This window comes from Oryctolagus cuniculus, chromosome 5, assembly GCF_051225735.1.
Source record: "Oryctolagus cuniculus isolate XC-2025 breed Fujian yellow rabbit chromosome 5, ASM5122573v1, whole genome shotgun sequence".
Lineage (NCBI taxonomy): Eukaryota > Metazoa > Chordata > Mammalia > Lagomorpha > Leporidae > Oryctolagus > Oryctolagus cuniculus.
Window position 1 is genome coordinate 70,710,907 of NC_142871.1, and position 23,070 is coordinate 70,733,976.

A 23,070-nucleotide genomic window follows, 5' to 3' on the forward strand; every position below is an offset into this window, starting at 1 on the left:
ATCTCTAATAATTTTTATTATATATGATATTTATCCTGATCCAATTATTAATATTGTTTTTTTAAAGATTTATTTATTTATTTACAAATCAGAGTTACACAGAGAAGTTGGGGGGGGAGTCTTTCATCTGATGATTCACTCCCCAATTGGCCGCAATGGCCAGAGCTGTGCCGATCCAAAGCCAGGAGCAGGAGCTTTTTCCAGGTTTCCCACACGGGTGCAGGGGCCCAAGGACTTGGGCATCTTCTACTGCTTTTCCAGGCCATAGCAGAGAACTGGATCAGAAGTGGAGCAGCTGGGACTAGAACCGGCACCCATATGGGATGCCGGCACTTCAGGGCAGGGCATTAACCTGCTGTACCACAGCACTGGCCCCTATTGTATTTTTTGAAAATAAAATGAATTCCTCTCAGATTTATTAGGCACACATTTTCAAGGAACATTGTTCTGTTCCTGTCATCCCCAGCCCTTCACTTAATATTTGTGTGATGGACAACCAAAATTACTTTTATTCCTCTGAGACTGATATTGTAATTGATGTTTTCATTTAATTTTCTCACTTGACTGTACTACTCTTCTGTCTTTTAAAGATCCTTATCTGTGTTACAGATAAGGAAACTGAAACCGAGAAAGTCAATAATTTTCATGGAGATTCTCATGTATAAAGTAATGAAGCACTGGTTTGAAGCAGTCTGACTCCCAAGGCCACCCTTTTTACTACACAGTGCTATTTGTCCAAGAGTAAACAGATCAAATCCAATCAGAGATTTTCTAAAGCCTGAAGGTCATTAAGTCTTTTTTTTAGAGGATCATTTCTTCAAGCTAACTGTATCCCTCAGTCCTTTGGAGACATTTTTCGAAAGTTGGCCCTCCGCCGTGCATAATATAAGGTTAGGATCATCTTGATCATCCTTCTGTTTCCTCAAAGCCCCAGAATTGAAGAGTAACCACTTAGCTGCTAGTCATACATTTCTTCCTGTTTCTCAAAGTAACGTTGGACCTGGACCTTGCATGCCGTTCCCACATTTTTGAAAAATAAACACTTGAGTATTCAAAAAATTAAAATAAAATTAGAAGTAGAATTTGCTATGGTAGCACGTAAAATTTAGCCTTATAACTCCTCCTAATGGAAGTACAGCCAAATCCCTACCATGACGCAGTGATGCTTTACCCCACATTGTTTAATGTAACCAGCTCAATTTCTGACTTACCAAGGAAGCTCTTTAAAAAGCGCTTCTTTACAGTTTTATTTAACACAGCATAACTTATTTGTATAAATAATAAATAAAATAAAATTAATAAGTAAAACTCCATTCTCTGTCACTGTGTGTATGTGTGATGTAATAACAATATTTCTATGCCCTAGCCATAAATCATAATGAATCTTTTCTCTCCAGTACTAACAGTTAATTCTTCAGGACTCCTCATATCATTCCCATCTTTAATATCAGAGTTACCTCAGATGAAAAACTACCCGTATTAACAAATTGTTTCATGAAGCAAGAAGGTAGAGAAATGAAGGTGGGAAAGTGGAGTACCCAAGAGGAGGATAAGCTGAAGAGATGGGACTTGAGATTCCCCCTGGCACGGAAGTGTCTCAGGAATGCCAAATGAGGCCAAAGCTTGTGATTTCACCTTGAGAAGCTTTCTGGTCTTAGGTAGCTGAAGATTTTGTACAACTTTTCTAACAAGGGGCCAGTGCTGTGGCATAGCAAATAAGGCCACTGCCTGCAATGCCAGCATGCCATGTGGACACCAGTTTGAGTCTCGGCTACTCCACTTCCAATCCAATTCTCTGCTATGGCCTGAGAAAGCAGTAGAGGATGTCCCAAGTCCTTGGGCCCCTGCACCCATTGTGGGAGACCTGGAAGAAGCTCCTGGCTCCTGCCTTCAGATCAGCACAGCTCCAGCCATTGTGGTCAACTGGGGAGTGAACCAGTATATGGAGAACCTCTCTCTCTCTCTTGCCTGTCCTCTCTCTGTCTAACTCTGACTTTCAAGTAAATGATCTGAAAAATTAAAAAAAAAAAAAATGTCTAACAAATAAAAGAATAATAGGGTGAGTAATATCTATCCTTATGGCTTACTTCAGAAGCAAATGGGATAATGTATGAAATTATGTTGGCAACTGGGTGACCAATGTGAAGACTTTAGAATATCATATCACAGAAATTATTTTTTAGAGATTTATTTACTTACTTGAGAAGCAGAGTTACAAGCAGAGCGAGAAAGAGAGAGAGAGATCTTCTATCCACTGATTCGCACACCAACTGGCTGCAACTGCTGGAGCTGGGCTGATCCAAAGCCAGGAGCCATGAGCTACTTCTGGATCTCCCACATGGGTGCAGGGGCCCAAGCAGTTGGGCCATCTTCTACTGCTTTCCCAGGCCATCAACAGGGAGCCAGATCATAAGTGGAGCAGCTGGGACTTGAACCAGCACCCACATGCGATGCTGGCACCACAGGCAGATGTTTAACCACAGCACAGGCCCTAGAAATCTATTTTTAAATGTATGTATTAATAATTATAGTTAAAAATGCCAACAGCCAGCTTGCCTCCCTTCTTTTTGTACTGACAGAGTGATGAATACTAGTGATAATGAGGCAGCGTTTTGTTAGAGTACTTCCAAGAGAGGAATGCGCAAGTTGAGAGAGCATGTGACACCCTTTCTTCCTGATTTGTGTCTTTTATCTGTAAAGTATGAGGGATATTGACTGGTGATGTGACCATGACACTCATGGTTGGCATTTGTGATTGACATGTGGGGTTGCATAGCTCAGGGCTGTCTGTGCCCATGGCTGTAACCTAGACTTTTCTGGTTTAGCTAAGCTCCCATTTTGTCAGGATATCTTAACAATAAATTAAAGCTTAAAGTGGGTAGTCTTGCATGTGTCCTGGGAAAGAGCAGGGTCCTTGGTTTCCCTGTTGGAGGATCTTGTGGCCCCTTTGCAGTCACTTTTGTCTAATTATTTGCCTGACAAAAGGGTAATGAACAATATGTATATAATTTCCCTAAATTGCCATGCATATTATTATTTTTAAACCTTCCCTACAAATATACTATCTTAACAAGCCACTGTTGAGAGCCAACATTGTGGCAGAGTGGATTAAGCCGCTAATTTGAGTCCCAGCCACTCTACTGCTAATCCAGCTCCCTGCTAATGAACCTGGGAAGGCAGTTGAAGATGGCCCAAGTAGTTGGCCCCTGCTTCCCACATGGGAGACCCAGATGGAGTTCCTGACCTGTCACATGCTTGCTGTCATGCTTGCTCCCTCTCTCAGCTTTTCAAATGAAAAAAAATCTTAAGTTAAAAAAAAAAAAAAAGGAGGCCACTGTTTTCTAAAAACTATCTCAAGGAATAGTAGCAGTTGATGTCCATAAAGTAAAATTACATCGGGGACACTGGTCCTTAAATTATAAAGCTATTGTTTTTAATTATGCTTTTAAGTTAAATGAATATTTCAGTTAGAATACTTAGATTCTGTTTCACTCAAAGTCTCAAGTGAAATCAAATTTTTCCTTTAGGGACAAGATTTTGAACAGATTTTAAATATTCTAGGAGTGAAGTGAATATTCCTACCCACCTTTACTGTATTTTTTTTATTTATGGGCAGTGGTCTGAGTTCAGGTTTTTTACACATCAGTGATATTGAGAGCTTTCATTTTAAGTAGAATTGATCTATCATGCAATAAGGCTCATGAATGTAGCTATTGGAAATGTCTGTTTTAACAAGCTAGAACACTGGAAAGAATCCAATGATCTGTACCTTTAAGCTACTTTAAAGTGTAATTTTTGTGTCTTTTTATTATCTAGTTCTACCAACCATCTCCTTGTGTCCATAGCTTCAACTTAAGCCTTTTCATAAGTCAATGACTACTGCAATTGATGGAAATTTAATACAGAATATCTAATAGTTAATATGAATAGCTTTCTTGATTTCTGCTTTATTAGGTTCACAGTGTCACTATGGCCAAATAAAATTAGAGCTTTCTCTTCCTGGAATTAGATGATATCTGCTAAATAAAGACTGTAGCAGAGGTGTAAAATAGCCTTGTTTCTTACACTTTTAAACTACATGCAAAATAATATCTTCTTAGAGTTTACTCTTTCCTCAACTATATATTATCAACTTCCCAACTTCGATTCCTTTTTGAGACCAACAGAGTAGCTCCATCGTGTGCTGCAACCATGGAGAAGGAATGTCAAAAATTAATTAACATTTTAAAAATAAAACCAAAGAAAATTAGCAAAAAATTCAGCTGATTGCCTGATTAGATTTTTATATGCATTCCATTTCTAATCTCAGAGGAAGGTAACCTCATATAGAATAAAGCCTCTGGATCTAGGCAAACCTGCATTTTAATTTTGATTCACATAATTTAATATAGCCTTTTTAAGTTACTCAATCCACAATTTCGTCACAAAGTGGCAATGGTAACTATATATTTTTGTAATAAAAAAACTTCTATATATATAGAATGTATGTATATATTTATACTTTGCATAACATAGCACACACTCTGTAAACGATTGCCTGTAAGCTTTGAGAGGAAAGAATATAACAGCATGAAATAGTGATAGAGGTGACATTTTAATTTAAAGCTTTAGAGCAAAAAATAGTATTGAATTGCCAAAGGCAGTGAACACAGAGGTAAAAACACTTGACCAGCTTCAATAGACTTGTTAATATCTACATCTGTTTGTTTATCCTTATTAAATTTAACAACTAAAACATGAAGTTTCCAGTAAGTAGATGAGCAAAAAGAGAGAATATAATGAGTAAACAAACTGTGGATGAATAAAGTTTATTAAACATTTTATAAATTAATAAATTATTTATTCTTAAACTCAACAGATCATCAAAAGCTGGACAGGGCAGTATCCAGTTCTGAATATAATTTGAAGGTTTGTTATACTGTTAGATTTTCTGTGGCATGGTTCAGTTTTTTAAAAGGTATATTTTAAGAGCCAAACTTTTCTTCAGAGTCCTTTACCATGGAAAAATGAAAAGAAAGTTAATATATGCCAGTATTTTCACTCTAACACATAATTTATAATGAAAAATAAACCTATACTACTCTATACCTAGCAGTGGTAGAGTTTTAAAGTATAGATGGCAACTCAATTAAATATTAGACATCTCTTTAGAATTTTAGATTATATAACAATACATTCAGTTCTAAATTAATACATTAGTTTTAATTTAATAGGTCATTTGTCTGGACTGGCTCTGTAACTAGTAAGTGACTGAAAAAGGAAGGGTTTCTGTCTTTAAGACGCAGACAGGGCTGGCACCGTGGCTCAGTATGCCAGTCCTCTGCCTGTGGCGCTGGCACACTGGGTTCTAGTCCCATTTGGGGCACCGGATTCTGTCCCAGTTGCCCCTATTCCAGGCCAGCTCTCTGCTGTGGCCCAGGAGTGCAGTGGAGGATGGCCCAAGTTCCTGGGCCCTGCACCCAATGGAAGACCAGGATAAGCACCTGGCTCCTGCCTTCAGGTCAGCGCGGCGGCCATTGGAGGGTGAACCAACGGCAAAGGAAGACCTTTCTCTCTGTCTCTCTCTCACTGTCCACTCTGCCTGTCCAAAAAAAAAACACAACCTCATAGATGACCTGCAGGACACACACATGTGTGAGAGCGTGAGTGTGTGTGTGAGTATAAGAGGAGACTTGAAGAATTTCATGGAAAATAGAAGTAAAACATGTTTATGGGGTACAAATTTAGCCTACTGGTTAAGATGCTGGTTAATATACTCTCGTCCCATGTCAAAATACCAGGATTCTATACTTGTCTCCCATTCCTGACCCCAGCTTCCTACTAATTCAAAACCCTGGAAGGCAGAAGTTATGGCTCAAGTAATGGAGTTCTTGTCACCCACATGGGAGACCTGGATTGAGTTTCTGACGACCTGCATTAGCCACAGATGTGGGCTTCGGGGGGGGGGGGGGGCGGGTAGGAAATGTATGCATAATTTTTTCATAGTATCTTGCATGAACTTTTTGCAGACACTTCATATGCATAGATTTCAGATATTTTTGCACAGAAATAATAAAATTTTAATTCTGTTTTCATGAATGCTGTGTGTGAAACAAAATTTAGTAAATAATATGAGAAAGGAACAAACATTCACACATTTCAGTGACAATGCAAAAGAGAAGCAGATTAGTTTAAACCACTGCTCCAAGGTTACACTAGGTACCAATAAGGGTAAAGGGAATTCCAAGAAGAGAGAATGAGAATATGGGCAAAGAAAATCATTAGATGTGCAGAGAGAATAAGCATAGTCCCTTTACACTGGAATATAAGGGGTGTGGAGAGCTAGTCACGTAGGTTTTTGTCAGAATATGGAGAACCTTAAATTCTATGCTTAGGCTTTTAGACTATATGCAAGTGAGAAGCTACTGAGAATTGCTGAAGAGACAAATTGCGCAACCATTATTGAGATGCTGAAAAGTGGGACTCATTTTTCTGCATCAGGGAAATTCCCAGATGCTCCGGTGTTCATTTCTGTAGAGTCTAATGCATGGCTCATTTTGAATAATGAACTTTAAGTAAGTGAGATTCTTTTTAAAGAATCATATTTTACCCTTATTTCTTTCGTTATTACTTTAAGTGGAGTTTGATCACAGCAACTTTTGTTCTTGTACTTTAAGAAGTATAGAATTGGGGCTGGTGCGTGGCACAGCAGGTTAAACTGCTGCCTGCAATGCTGGAAACTCATATGGGGTGCTGATTCAAGTCCCAGCTGCTCCACTTCTGATCCAGCTTCATGCTAATGGCCTGGGAAAAGCAGCGGAAGATGTCCCAAATGTTTGAGTCCCTATAGCCAGGAGGGAAACCAGAATGAAGCTCCTGGCTCCTGGCTCCTGGCTTCAGCCTGGGTGTTGAGGCCATTTGGGAAGTGAACCAGCTGATAAAAGACTTCTCCGTCTCTGCTTCTACCTCTCCCCCTCTGTAACTCTGCCTTTCAAATAAATAAATAAATAAATCTCTTTTTAAAAAGTACAGAATAAATTTCTTACAATAAACTTACTTATCTTATTAAAGAGTCATGACATTTTGGGAAAGTGTGTTATCTCCATTTGAAATTCCTGATGAGGGAGAGCACTCTAAACAAATATAGACCAGATAACTAATGTTAGGAATTCCTAAGGGCACAGAGATATGTAGTTACAAAATTTAAAGATCATCATCACAGGTCATAGTGTGATTTTTAAAAAATTTTTGTTTTAAGATTTAGGTAAAGATAGTCAAGTGAATTTTATTTGTAACTACTTTATTTCTGAATACTTTTAAATTTGCAAAACAAAAATTGTGAGGTAGCAATACATAGAACTCCCATATACCCCTCACTCTACTACCCCTATAGCCAAATAAAGTTTTTAAGACTTACCAGTTTATTTGAAAGGCAGAGTGACAGAGAAAGAGAGAGAGCTCCCAAGAACATGTTGTTTTGTCTCCCCAAATTGCCACCAATGGCCAGGGCTAGGCCAGGCTGAAGTCAGGAGCATGGAAATCTACTGGAGTATCCCATGTGGGTAGCAGGAGCCCAAGCATTTGGACCATCCTTCACTACTTTCCCAGGTAAATTAGCAGGGAGCTGGATTAGAAGTGGAGCAGCCAGGACTTGAACTGGCACTCCTATAAGAAAAGCCAGTGATGCAGGCAACAGCATAACCCACTAAGCCACAATATGAACCCATCAAATGAATTTTTCAAAGACAATTCTGATGAGATTTATCTTTTTGCTCTATAGGGTAGTCCCTGAAGTGTTGAGTTGTTTGTATATATTCATGCTGTAGTTGCCTGTTTCAGAACCAAGACCATCTTTACAGGGACAGAACATGAATCAGAGCTCATGGTACCTCCTTTCTCCCATGTTAAAGACAGTAATTAGCAGAGGCAGAATGACATATGGAAATTGGTTATGGGGATTAGGTTAGCCTGAGTCATTATGAGTTGATTGTCAATACATAAGCCTTAAGCTGTTTTTCTTGGTGGTCACCCAGCAAATATTGACTGAGTATTAACTAAGTGTCCCTTATTAGTAGATCAATAGGTATCAAGATAAATAAACTTTGTTGCTGACCTATTTGTAGAAGATTGAGGAAGGTATAATTCTGTCAGTCGGGATTCAATAAAGAAAACAGAAGCCATTCCAAGTGTATTTTAAACAGAAAGGGTTTTTTAACATTTATTTATTTATTTGAAAGGTAGAATTGCAGAGGGAGGGAGAAATAGACAGTTTTCTATTCACTGGCTCACCCCTCAAATAGACTCAATGGCCAGGAGTGGGCCAGACTAAAACCAAAAGCCTGGAACTCCATTCAGGTCTCTCATGCAGGTGGCAGGTGTCCAAACACTTGGCCCATCTTCCACTGTTTTCTCAGGTACATTAGCAAGGAACTGCATTGGAAGTGGAGAATCCAGGACACAGCCAGAACACGTACAGACACTCATATAGGATGCTGACAATACATATGGTGGCTCAACCTGCTGTACACAGTGGTGCATACAAGTATTCAAGGAAAAGTCCCTCACATCAGAAAAGCAGTAATATATTAAAGGAAATGGTGGGCAGAAATGGCTCAATTTTAGAGAATGATGTGGGGTGGCAGAGGCATGAATGAGGACCTTGGGTATCATGTTTCAGACTTAGTATTTTATATTCAAAGCAGAGGAGTTTGAGGAAGGAAGTGGCATGATCAGTATTGTGTTTATAAAAAAGATCATGGTATACCCAGAAGAGGACAAGAGAAAAGAAGTTAGAGAGATGTGAATTTACTGAGGAATATCTGTGAAATACAATTGAAATATAATTGCTAGTACTTGATCATTAACGAGATATGAGATTGAAGAAGAAAATTTTCTGTCATCTAAAAGATGTCTGACTTGAATTATTTAGTGGGTACTTGGGTCATAAGTCGAAAAAAAAGGACAATAGAGAAAGATTACTTCGGAGGAAATCATCTAGATCATGAATTGCACTTGGACATGCTCAGTTTGAGATGCCTGTTAGTTGAGTAAGCATTGAGGTAGATGTATGTGTCTGACTAGCAGAAGAGCATTCATGTTTCAAGAGGGAAAATCATGGGAATAGATATGGGAAAAGGACTCAGAACCAAGTCTTCAGGAACTCTAATGATTAGATATAAAAGGATGAGCCTGAAAAAGAGCTTCCAGAAACCTTAGAGTAAACCCAAAGATGTATTGTGTCATAGAGGTTGTGGAAAAGAATCTTTCAAGAATAAGGAGATTACCAACATGTGTGGAGTGTTGCTGTGAGTTGTTAAGTAATATAAGCCCTGAAAAATATTCACTGTGTTCAGTAACATGGAGTACAGTGACCTTATTTAGCAAATTTTTTATTCACATGGTGAGGAATGAAAGCTAGATTAATTTGGCTAATGAAAGTGGAAATAAAATATTACAAATGTAGACAAAAGTTTTGGAAGTTAATTTATATACAGAAGGAAAATGGGTGGTATCTAGAAAATGTGAAATTGTACCTAGAATAGTAGATATTTTCTTTTCACAGTGGACATGATATGTTAATACTCTAATATGTAAACTATCCAAGAGAGTGAAAAAAGATTGAAACTGATTCATTATACAACAGGAAAGAGAAGAGACCTTGGAAGATATGAAAGTGTAGAGAAGTCAAGAGCAGTGGAATCAAAAGAAGAAAGGGAGTTTTCCTTAGAGGGAAGGATACATGTATGGTAACAGAAAGAAAGGCTGAAAAGATAGATTCTAAAGCAAACAGCATTGTAGGTACATGGCCAGATGACTTTCCTCTGATATCTTGCATTATCTTTATACAGTGGATGGTAAGGTCATTCTCTGAGAAACATCATTAGACATCTGAATAAACTGAATATAAAAATATTGCAGGATTGATGTTGAGTGTTAAAAATCCATGTGAAAGAGCAAAATCATAGCCAAAGGAGTTTTGTAATGGGCTTTGCAAAAACAATAGTTAGGAAAGCTTAAAATATAGGAGATTTTGATAGGAAATTGTGATGTTTGTCCTAGTGACTTCAGAAATAATACATTTGTTGGTTGATAACAAGCTCTAGAATCTAAGTCATTGGTACACGGATGTAACAGAAAAGATGCTTCTGAAATGAAATCACCAGTGCACTTCAGTGGTTGTCAACGGATGAGAGTCATAGATGTCCAAATAGAAAATACTCTCACATTTATAGGAATTGTGGTAGAGACAAAGAGTAGGAACTATAAATATCAAGTCTTTATTGGATAAGACTGGATGACAGGTGACTTAGACAGAAGACAGATGGACCTAGCCAATTTGTTTTGTTTTACCTTAGAATACATAACAGTCTAGAAATGATGATGGGGAAGGGAGACGTCATTTACCATATGAGAGGGAGGTATGGGGAACAGTTCTTAGAGGTGAGTAAAGTTTCACTCAAGGCAAGGTGGGAGAAGAGATTGATGTAGCTGCTGATCACTGAGTGGCAGTTCTCCAAAGAAGAGTGAAGAGTTTCATACACTAGGGTCAAGGGATTGTAAGAAGAGTAAATATATGAGTGAAGAGAAAAGAAATACCAATTATTATGAAATAATAGTCTAAAGAGATCATAATTTCTCAGTATCCATTCTCATACCATTATCAGAATCAGAATCTCTGAAACTAGACCCAGAGTTTTCAAGATGATCCTCACAAATCCTAACCACAGCCTGACTTAGAACCACTGAGTAGTTGATCTACTGAAGAGAAAATAATGAATCTTATCCTAAAACAGGAGTGACACATATGATGGGTTTCCTTCTGACAGCTTCATGAAGAGCATTGAAGCTCTTGACTCTGTTAGCATAGATGCCGGAGGAACCAATTCAGTAAAGAATTTTAAAAGAAAGTGAGAAAGGAGCAGAGAGGGAATGACCTATCATATTATCTGGATCTCTAAACTCCTTTGTTGGTAGAGAAGCCAGGTATTGCTGTGTGCTCCTACCAGTGTTGCCAGCTTCTTTACTGATGACCCAAGTCCCCTGTCTTCTGATTAACTTTGAAAACATTGAATGATAAAATAACACAAAAGATGAAGATTTTTAAAAGTTTTTCCTATCATTGATAAGGTAGAATCACTAGTGATTGTGGGAAAGAATGGTATCATTTCATGAAAATTATTTGCCTCTTCCTCATTAAATTTTAGTTTTTATATATTAGTTATTAGTGCATTTGATGTTATCTACATTAAAGCATACTTTATTCAGATAAACTACTTCTGAAGGCCTACAAGATCATGATAAATTGTGCAGATTCAGCATGCTGTTTCATCGGGGGATTATTTCAAAACTGAAGTTCTTGGGTTACTTCTATATATTTTTAGGAATATGATATAAAAATAACAATTTCCTTTAATATATTCCACCTCTTGCTGCAGTCTGTTTTAAGAGCCATGTTATAAAATCATATGTTTGTGTTAGTTTGAAAGTCAACTTTGAAATGTAGTTATACTTTACCCTTATTTTTGAAAGTATTCACACTGATTTCTATCTTACAGATAGGAAAAATATAGGTAAAGTCGTGAATGGAAGTTCCGCAAGCTTTTACTAGGGGAGAAGACTACAGTGCCCTCTGTGTGCTAATGGATTATTTTTGTAGTTGCCCATTCCATTCTAGTTTTTCTGACTAGAAAGCGCTATGTGGGAAGTCTCTTGCAGAGAGATAAATTCAGAAGAAACTAAGCTTAGAGAATTGTTTGTGCTGAATTTCCATGTGTAGAAACACTTTAACCAGTGAGGTTAATATAGGATCTCAAATAATGGCATCCTAAGAGAATCCAATGCTGTGTTCACCAGATGAATTGGATCTCGGCAGCTATGCAAAGAACAGCAAAGCTTGAACTTCAGGTAGTGCTGGCTCTGGAGAACCAGGTGGAAAAAGCAGTGATTGTACTGTAACTTCACAAAGCAGCAGGTGTCTTACAGTTAACAAGTTTAGCTCTGTAACTCATCTTAACCATCTCTTCTCTGTTCATTTCTCCAGATGAAACTTCTCTTTAAAATTTCTTATATTTCTTTTGAGGAAGGATTTTGTACAGCAACCATTTATGTGTGTGTGTGTCTGTGTGTGTGTGTGTGTGTGTGTGTATGGGTGAGTGGTGGGAGGTGTATGAGTGTACATACATGTATTTTAATAGGAACATTGGAAAAAGACATAGATTTTGTGGTTTGTAATATTTTTTGCTTAATAGTATATTGTGGAGATCATCCTGAATCAACATAGAAGGCTCTGTTTCATTCCTTTAACATGCACAAATAGAGATACTTTAATAATTCATTTACTCAGTACTATGTTGATAGATGGCCAGTTCCAGTTATTTTGATTGTTAATAGTGACAGAGTAAGCATTCATGCTCAGGATGATAGCATTTGCAGTGGTATACACTGTGAAAATTCCTGACAGTGGAATTTATCCATCATACAGTACATGCATTTAAAATTTTGGTCAGTGGTCTCAAGTTGCCCACTACAAAGATTGTGCAAGTTTACTTTTCCTCAAATAGTTGCTTCTCTTCACATAACTTTGTCAGTAGTAGTAGTGTCAAGATTTTTAAGTTTATGACAAATTAATAGTCAAAAGTATTTCATTGTTATTTTGACTAGTGCTTATTTAGTGAAAATGAGCATTTTCTGTTACAGACATTTGTGTTTCTTTTTCCATAAGTGGCTTGTTCATATCCTTGCTCCATTGTGTATTAAATTGCATGTGATACCATGGATGTCACCAACTTTTTTTTCTAGTTAACCTTTCATTTTTATTTTTCTTTATGAATACTTTTGACATTATAAATCCTGTCAACTTATTGATGATCCCTGGATTTTATGTCTTGGCCCATAAATAGGTCATTCCTACTTCACCCAAGGTTACTTCAAGCCCTTTTACCTTTTTTAATTTTTGTTATTAAATTGTTGATCTATTTGAAACTTACTCCAGATAGTAGGGCCTATCATCTTTTTCTAAATACTCCATGTTTCTTCTGTTGATTTTATTTACTTGTTTTTATAATACTTTTAATACCTACTTGGGATATGCTTCCTGATTATTCTTCAACTGTAGAATTTTTCCTGGATAAATTTTCAAGTTTCCTTTTCAGGATGTATTTTAGTATCAATTCCAAGAAACTGTGTTCACATTTTAGTTGAGTTAGTGCATTTATTTTGTAGATTAAGTTATTGAGAATTGATGTTTCTACCAAACCAAGCTTTTCCATCTCAAAAGCAAAGCATTTCATTTCATTTATTCAATGTCATTCAGCAGTGTTTTTTTGTTTTTAAATATTTATTTATTTATTTGAAAGAGTTACACACAGAGAGAAGAAGAGGCAGAGAGAGAGGGAGATCTTCCATCCACTGGTTCACTTCCCAATTGGCCACAATGGCCAGAGCTGCGCCGATCCAAAGCCAGGAGCCAGGAGCTTCTTCCAGGTCTCCCATGTGTATGCAGGGTCCCAAGGACTTGAGCCATCTTCTACGGCTATCCCAGGCCATAGCAGAGAGCTGGATTGGAAGTGCAGCAGCCAGGACTCGAACTGGCACCCATATGAGATGTCGGCGCTGCAGACAGTGGCTTAACCCACTGTGCCGCAGCACTGGCCCCCAGCAGTGTTTAAAAACTTTCTTCATGTAGATGCCACTTGCTTTCAGTTTCTAATGACTGTTACAGAAATGATATTTTATTTACTCATATATATTTTAACAAACAATTTTGTGTATATATCTTTAATTATTGATTTTTTGAGACTACCATTTTTCAGAATTATCTTACTATTTCAATAGTTTTTAGTCCTTGGTTTCCAAATGAATGTTCATTTCATCTACAGTTAGTAATTTCAGTAGTCTCTTTCCAGGATTTATCTTTTATTATTTTCAAGGTCTGATTCCATTTTCTAGAACTTTGACAGGCTGATGTGAACAGTCGATTTGTTCCTAATTTGAATTGATATACTTCTAACATTTTACTAGTAAGCATAGTTTAAGATAGATACTCATCTCTACCCATGAGGATTGAATATAGCCTTTTGTCAAATTTCATTGCCTAGTCCTGACCATATATATGTTCTTTCTCCTTTGACTTATCATAAAACATTAAAATAAGTATATTTATAAGTATAATAATCTTACATGTGCGGATGGATTATACTTAGTTTTGTGTTCTTTTAATGCATTGATGAATTTTCTAAAGTCCTTCACTGTTTGGATTAATATTCACAAGAGACAATTTTCTATTGGATTATTTTTTTCTGCTTTGCCAGGTTTTAATATCAATGTCAGTACACTGTAAAATTAATTTTCACTGTTCTATTTTGTCTTCCTAAGTCTCTCAAAAGTTTAGAATTTATTTATCTTTAAATATTTTAAAGCCAAGCTGCTAGATCACTTCTGGAATAAACTTCGTAACAATATCTTGCTAGAATATCATCAATTCCAAATAGCTTTTTAAGTGGAATGTTTTGAATTTTACAAAGAACCCTTTCCTGATCCTTTTCAATTATGGTATATTCCTCTTATATTCTTTTAATTTGTATTAATTTTTATTGCCAAATGACTAATTTTGCATCTTGTGCTATACTGTTTATTGTGCTATGTCCACCACAGCTATTTTAACAGATAATAGATATTCTTTCTTTATTTTATTTTATTTATTTGAAAGACTGAGTCATGGAGAGATACAGAGGGGGAAAGTGAGAGATCTTCCATCCCCTGGTTCATTCCCCAAATGGCCTCAACAGCCGGGGCGAGGACAGGCTGAAGCCAGGAGCCAGGAACTTCATCCAGGTCTCCCACTTGAATTCAGGGCTCCAATCCCTTGAACCATCTTCCACACCTTTCCCAGGCCATTAGCAGGGAGCTGGATCAGCAGTAGAGTAGCCAAGACTCAGCTGGCATCTATATGGGACACCAGCATCTCAGGTAGTGGCTTTACGCATATGCTACAACACCAGCCCCCAGATAATATATTCTAAGCTTGTGGACCTGTGATCTCTGTCACAGCTGTTCATCCAGCTATCCTGTCATAACTCAATTAAGCTACAGATAATATGTCACAAATCTATATGGCCTTGTATAACAGATAGTATAAAACAGTTTGTTGTAGCATCTTTTACCATCTCATAATCTAGCCAACGATAACATTGTCTATTGTTGTTTAATTTCTTCCTTTAAAATAAAAGTGTTCATATTTAACAGTTTCACAGTTTTCAAATCAGCAGGTTTTATTATGATGCTGGTAGGTCATTCCAGTTCTTTCCTTCAGACTTTTGTAACTTCTTGAGTTAGATGCTTCAATCACTCTTACAGTCTTATTTAGATGAGTGTTTCACTCGTGTTGTTTATGAAAGCACAGATTTATTTTATTCGGTTGTTTTTCATCTCATGCAGTCCACCATTCCATCTCACCCTGAATGTTCTAATAGTGGGATCTAACAGGTCTCCCCTTTCTCCATCCTGCTTAGAAACCTTCAGTGGCTCCCCATTTATTCAGAATAACAGCCAAATTCTTTATAATTGATCATTTCAAAGTCCTGACAAAAACTGCATCTGTTCTCCACCTTCTTATTGCCTAGCCTAAGGCACAAGCAATAACTCTCTTCATTCTCTTTTCTCTGTAATATATTCAGTGCACCCAGGCAGGGATTAGCCTGAAACAACTGCAGCTCCTTTTCCTTCATATTCTGCTCATCCTCCTGTGTAGGCACCTACCCAGTGTTGGTTTCTTGACAGCCCACTTTCACCTTGGCTTTGTGTGATCTCTGTCTCCCCATCTCCATCTTTTCACCCAGTCATGGTTTTGGCACAATTGTGAAGTTCCCTCTCTCTGAACAACAAATATGATACTTCTTAAAATTTTTTATTACTCCCTTACCATCTATGCTTGAGACAAAATAAATCTTGACCTTTATGGCTTAGTTTTCTTGTATGTACTCCATAACCTCTGAGCGTAATGCCTTACAGACAACGTTTTCTCTTTCAGTCATCCTGGCATCTGTGTGTGTTTATTTGCTGCCTACCTTCTCCATTTAACGGTGTTAACACCCACATTTCACATTTTCAGTAAAAACTTACTTGATAAAACTAGCAAACCATTGATTCATTCATTCAGCAAACGTGTAGTAAGTGCAAGCTATACAGGAGGCACCCTGTTGGGTGCAAGTTAGTACATGCAAACTGTAAGATCATTGTCATAAGAGATCATGTCATTAGTTACAGAGTGTAATGTTTATCCACATGCCTCTAATATAAACACCTCACTTTTTTTTATAAATCACTTGCATGAGTCTGTCTTCCATATACAAATGATCTATTATTTTTTAACTTTTATTTAATGAATATAAATTTCCAAAGTACAGCTTATGGATTACAATGGCTCCCCCCCCCATAACTTCCCTCCCACCCGCAACCCTCCCCTTTCCCTCTCCCTCCCCCCTTCCATTCACATCAAGATTCATTTTCAATTCTCTCTATACACAGAAGATCAGTTTAGCATATATTAAGTAAAGATTTCAACAGTTTGCACCCACATAGAAACACAAAGTGAAAAATACTGTTTGAGTACTAGTTATAGCATTAAATCACCATGTACAGCACATTAAGGACAGAGATCCTACATGAGGAGTAAGTGCACAGTGACTCCTGTTGTTGACTTAACAAATTGACACTCTTGTTTATGGCATCAGTAATCACCCTAGGCTCTTGTCATGAGTTGCCAAGGCTATGGAAGCCGTTTGAGTTCACCAACTCTGACAAATGATCTATATTTTTGGATAATTTGTGAATTATTCAAAGCTCAGATTTTGCCTTAACTTTCTTTGTATTCTTAAACAAATGAAAAAAAAATACATGTTTCCCATTTAAGTGACCTCTTAGTTTGTCACAGAGACTAGAGGATTGCACCCTGTTGATGGCCACTGTAGCTGATTGTGGAACCCACCAGGACAGAGTGGGAGATACTCTCCACACTCTAGACCCACCTGCTACCTTTGAAAATTCTTCCCCACAGTTACATCCTCTCTGTGTGTACCCTCTCACTGTTTCATTGGTGCCACAGCAAGCCCAGTCACGTCCTACCAGAATCCACGTTTATATCAAACACATCAAGATATCCCAGTTTAGGGGACCCACAGACCGTTTAGACGTGTTTCTTCACCTGAAACGCACAGCAGTCCAGCTATCTGATTTGTTAGAACGTCTTCTCCAAGCAGTATTCTTTAGTTTCTCCTGTTAGATCTAAGTCTCCACTCCTGAATGACACAGAAGAAGTGGAGCATCTGAAATGTTTCTCTTCTCCCTATCCTTGGTCTCTAAAGAGCTCAGTTAGAGCTTAGCAAGTTCTCCACAACAGACTTTACCCCAGAGTTGTCCCATATTTACAAGTGCTGCTTTATGAAGATTGACAATAACAGTATCTCTTATCTAAAAAGAAAGGTAAGGCAGTTTGGATCCAATTATGGTTGGTCATGGGTCTGACTATAAAATGATTTCTGACAGGCTGACCACAGCACGCTACAATAAAGAAAGAATGTTCTCCCCTTGAAAACTTGAAGAATACACTCTTTTGTTGAGTACACATACACAGTTGTGCCTCAGTCTCTGTGGGAGGATTGGTTCCAGGACCCCTCCTCAAATATCCAAACTTGGGACACCCAGGTTCCATATATAAAATTATGTTGTATTTGCATATAATTTTTGTACACTCTCCCGAATAGTTTAAATCAACTCCAAGTTACTTATAATAACCAATACAGTGTATTTGCTGTGTGAATGGGTGTTAGATTGTTTTGTTTAGGGAAAAATGACAAGGGGGGGAAAGCCATACATGTTCAGTTCTGGTGGATTTTTTTCCAGTATTTTCAGTCTGTTCTTGATTGGATCCATGGATACGGAACTAACATGTGGAGCTTGACTTGCGTTTTCTTTTGTCTTCTAAAAAACTAAAAAAAAAGTGTAAGTTGTTATTTAACGAATGGCCACTAGATGGTGTGGTTTGTTAATGTATTACCTTTGGTTTTAGGATTACAGCAAATTTCATGGAGTACTATTTTCTTTTTTTTTATAAGCTGATTTTAATTTAAAAAAGATTTGTTTGTTTGAAGGTATATTTACAGAGAGAGAGAGGAGAGACAGTGAGAGAGAGATCTTCCATCCACTGGTTCATTCCCCAAATGGCCACAACTGCTAGGAGTGTGCTAGGCCAGAAGCTTCCTGCAGGTCTCCCACATAGGTGCAGAGTCCTAGGAACTTGGACCATCCTCTGCTACTTTCCCAGGTGCATTAGCAGGGAGCTGGGTAGGAAGTGGAGCAGTCAGGACTCAAACCTGCGCCCATATGGAATGCTGGCCCTGCAGGTGGCTTAACCCACTGTGCCACAGCACCAGCCCCAAGTACTATTTTCTTAAATCATTTTCTTAGTTCATTATTATTAACTTATTAGTTTTAAATTTTAAGTGGCCTGAAAGATAATGTAGCACTTTCTGGGCTGGAACTCTAGCCCCTTGAAATGACTCAGCTAAAACAGTGCCCCTTATGTAAAAAATGTGAAAAAAAAATCAAAAAGAGCTCTTATATTGCTGATAATGAGATTATAGAGCAGTAGCAAATAAGCACAATACATGAAGCCCAGGCAGGAGCTTTGATTTTATAGACACTTTCTAAAATATTAATTTATGATCTTTAATTTTTGCAGAAAATGTTTATCCATTGTATAGTGAGTCTTCCATGAATTTTGTAAGATCTTTTGCAATAGCAGGAAAACCAGATGCCACATTTGAGCTCAGATGAGGCCAAAGACCGGGTACCAGAAGTCAAGTTAATATACTCAGGGCAGTTGTAAAGTTCAGCTAAGATGATGGTCAGTGCCTTCCCATCAGTGATCACAGGAACACTGATGAAGGTAAAGAGTGTTGAGTTTGTTGACTCATTGCAAACAAGGGGCATAATAGGGAACCATGGGAGCTCACTGTGAGAGGGGAGAGCTTTCTAGGTAGTAGATGACACAGGAGGGTGTGGCTTTGTCAGAAGAGAGACTTAGAGAAAAAGCTGGTTGTTGCGGCTCATGAGGTTACAGATTGATTTTTGTAGGGCCTTGCATTGTAAGAACTCTTTTACTCTGAAGGAGTTGAGAAGTCACCAAGATTTATGCTCTTTTTTCCCCATTTATTTAAAGGCAGAGTGACAGAGAGAGGTAGAGACAGATCTTCCACTTGGGCACTCCCCAAATGGCGCAATGTCTGGGGCTGGGCCACAGTGAAGCCAGGAGCTTGGAGCTCCATCTAGGTCCCCCGTGTGGCCATCTTCCACTATATTACCAAGTGCATTAGCAGGGAACTGGATAGAAAGTGAGCAGCAGAGACTCGAACCTGTGCTCAGATGGGATGACAGTGTTGCCAGCAACAACTTAATGCTCTGTGCCACAACAGCAGCCCCAATTTAAGCTCCTTTTAATAGAGTATTTTTAGAAGGATAAGAAACAGGTAACAATGCTTAATTGTAAGGACCACTTGGCTAAAAAAGATACTTCTTTTCATTTAATTCTTTTCATATTTGTGTCTTGTTCACATATTGTTTTTTTTTAAATGACATAATTTTATTGTTTAAAGCATTATATAGTAATAGTTGATATTTTAAAATGTTTATGATAATTTTAAGCTTTCTTTGATAAATTCATTCGACAGAAATACTCAATGCAATCGCTTTTAAATGCTAAATAACACTCTTTTATGTTTTGTTGATTCTACCCTAGGTGCAAAAGTCAAGAAATAAGCAAGTACGAGAATTATTCCCAGATGGTTTTAGTATTCATCATGCAGGAATGCTCCGGCAGGATAGAAATTTGGTTGAAAACTTATTTTCTAATGGGCATATCAAAGTCCTGGTCTGTACAGCTACGTTAGCCTGGGGTGTCAATCTTCCTGCCCATGCTGTCATTATCAAGGTAAGAGCTTATCTTCCTTTGCAGATGGATTTGTGTGTGTCTTAAAACAAACATCTGAATTGATTTATTTAGAAAACATTGTGATTTGGCTGTTTCCTTGACTTTGAACACTGTTTATATAAGGTCAGAATGATTTTCTCCAATAAGAATCTAGTTTATATTGTGAAAATTTAACTCTATCACAGATGATGAAAGGATTAGTTAAAGTACACTTTTGAGATCTTGCCATATTTGCCTAATTTCAGTATTCAGCATATCAGGATTATATTTGTGTATGTCTATGTAAATTTTTATTAACTTTTCCTCATCTAGGGAACACAAATATATGCTGCGAAACGAGGCTCCTTTGTTGACCTTGGAATTTTAGATGTCATGCAGATATTTGGTAGAGCTGGACGGCCACAGTTTGACAAATTTGGGGAAGGAATCATCATAACAACACACGATAAACTCAGCCATTACCTCACTTTGCTCACTCAGCAAAACCCAATTGAGAGTCAGTTTCTGGAAAGCCTTGCAGATAACTTAAATGCAGAGGTAAGACATGATGAGTAAGAGGTGGGCATGGAATCACCAAACAAAATAAAGCTTATGCCATGTGGTTATAAGACAGAATCGACTAGCAGCAATACAGTGGATGAAATCAGTGCAGTGGAGAATGCAGACAATAACTGATACGAATTTATTCCCAAAAGACCATTCTTTTACACTAGGAAGTTTTGTTATAGACCAGAAATCTAACCAAAACTATACAAACTAAGGAAATAGAGATAGCAACAAGAACTAGCTTTGGTATTGTGCTTTTGTAATGTTTTCATTGTTTTTAGTAATATTCATATAAGGTTTAGAAATCTCTTTGTGCCTTTATTAGATCATTTGATTAATTTTGCTATATGATTGCTTAAATTGAGCTAGAGTATGATCTTTTGGGGTGTGTGTGTGTGAGTGACTTTTATGTTAAAGAAGGAAATAGACCCTGGAAGCCTAGGCAGTATCTTACTTGGTAAAGAATTCTTACAATTCAGAGTATATATATGTCAAACATTCTAATGGAATTTCACAATTTCTGTGATTTTTTAATTATTGCTGTAGTATTTAGCAGTTTCCTATATCAGCATATTTCTTTCCTCTAATGTTGACACAAATAACTTTTGAAAATAGCTAGGATATAAATATTAAATAAATTGATGAAATACTTATAATCAAATTGTTATTTTATACAAATTCTATATTAGGTGCTTCTGAATCAATTTATAGGGATTTTTCTTATATTCTGTTCATGTTATTGGTTGGTCTTTTTAGGGAATGAAAAGCCCACTGTCTAATTTCCCTCTCCTAAGATACATATAGTCCCAAAGAGGAGAAGAAGATGATCACAGTGCAGTAATGTTGGAAAGAAAGTAGTTAGTTCCCTAGAAGGGCTCAGCCAAAGCAGAAACAGTGCCTAGTTCCAGCCTAGTTCCAAGACTTGGCTCATGAAGGTGGCAAAACTTGATGTCCATTCAGAGACAGGTAGGTTTGGAAGTTAAGGGGAAAAGCATAAAAGGTGCTGGTTCCTTTTATTAACATGAAATTACAAGAAAATAGGAAAGACTGGAAAACAAATTTCAACTCCAAAGAAAATAGTAGGATAGCTCAGTTCAATCCTCACTGCCTACACAGATTGCTTGGTGTGAATAATTAGGCCTTGGATCCAGGGTCAGCAGTTATCTCTGATGGAATGAAATCTGTCGCTGTGTGGTAGTAATAGTAGCAGTGGACTGGACGCCAGATGGTCTGCTGCGTGCTTCGTGTGTGTTCCCTCTGTCTCTCAGTACTCATCCTAGGGAAATGTTATCCTCAGAGAAATCTGTAACTGACCCAAAGTCACTGAGCTATAGTTTTTGATTATGAAGAGCCTTGATTATGATATATATGAAGAGCCTTCAAAAAGTTCATGGAAAATACGTATTATTAAAAAACTGCATTGAAAAATTTCAAAAAATTTTACAACAAACTAAATTTATTTAATTCCATTATTCTATGAACTTTTGAATAGGTATTCAAACTTGAATCTATTTAACTCCAAGTCTGTTACAGCTTAGGTATCTGTTATTACAGAAAATGCAATAAGTTAAAGATGTTTACATTTCCTTACATTAATATTTAACATTTGGCTTCTTCTAAGACCTTATCTAAACATGTTCCAAAAATTGTTAACCATTTTGCTGGTGTACAGTAAAAAAAAAGTCTTCTTGATTCAGTTTTTCTAAAATACCATGTTAAGAAAGAATATATCTTATTAAACTTGCCTTGAGGGTTTTTTAAAAATTAAAATATCACAAAGTAGTGATAGCATCATGCAAAAGACACATGTAGTAATGTCTACATGAATATAAAACTATTGTGATTATACTATTGCTCTTGTCTTCAAAGAACTCTTTTTCTTAGGGTCGGTAAAATAGCATCAGGGCATGTATTTGGTCAAGCCCTGAAAATTTAAAAATAAATTATGGCCCAGAAGTTCAGAACTTATTTCTTAAAGTACTTATTAAATATGTCATTTGCAGAAATGTCAAATCACTATAAGCATAATTCCATTTAGTGATATAAATGACTTTCAAATAATGAAACACACACCTTGAAATTTTCAGCTAATATAGTGAAGTATAGTCATTGCTAAACCTTCTCATGTCAGTCTTCTAGAAAAGCTCTTTATTAAAGTAGATTTTCCTGTTAAAGAAACAAATTCCCTTAAATTATAATTGAATCTGAAATTAGATTTGGTAATCTGTGGAAATCAAGTGTGAAATTGGTTTACAAAATAAGTGTGTGCTGTGTTTTCAAGATAATGGATTTTGTCTTTAGACTCCCCAAATCTGCAAGACTGCACTGTTAGGCATTGACCAGCCTAACAGTCCTGTCTGATTAGGAATGTTACCTCTACTAATATCATTGATGTCATGAATATCATTTCTGACTGTTCATCTAGGAACTGGAGAAATAACGCTATTAAGTAATAATTATAATGAAAACATTTTATGAGGCATCTTGGTTGATTGACACCTGATATTGCCAGCTCCCAGATTTCTAATGCTGAAAGGTTGCAGTGTTGCTAGCCCTGCTTT

The 23,070-nt window shown here is 37.1% G+C and overlaps 1 protein-coding gene across 1 annotated transcript in view; it reads left to right on the forward strand.

Annotated features, from left to right (window-relative positions):
• Window positions 1-23,070, forward strand: part of ASCC3 (activating signal cointegrator 1 complex subunit 3) — a 362,528-nt gene that overhangs the window by 172,854 nt on the left and 166,604 nt on the right. Inside the window, exons 15-16 of the mRNA XM_002714874.6 lie at window positions 19,772-19,963; window positions 20,276-20,500. Coding sequence (XP_002714920.3) covers window positions 19,772-19,963; window positions 20,276-20,500 — 417 coding nt within the window. The remainder of the gene's footprint in view (window positions 1-19,771; window positions 19,964-20,275; window positions 20,501-23,070) is intronic.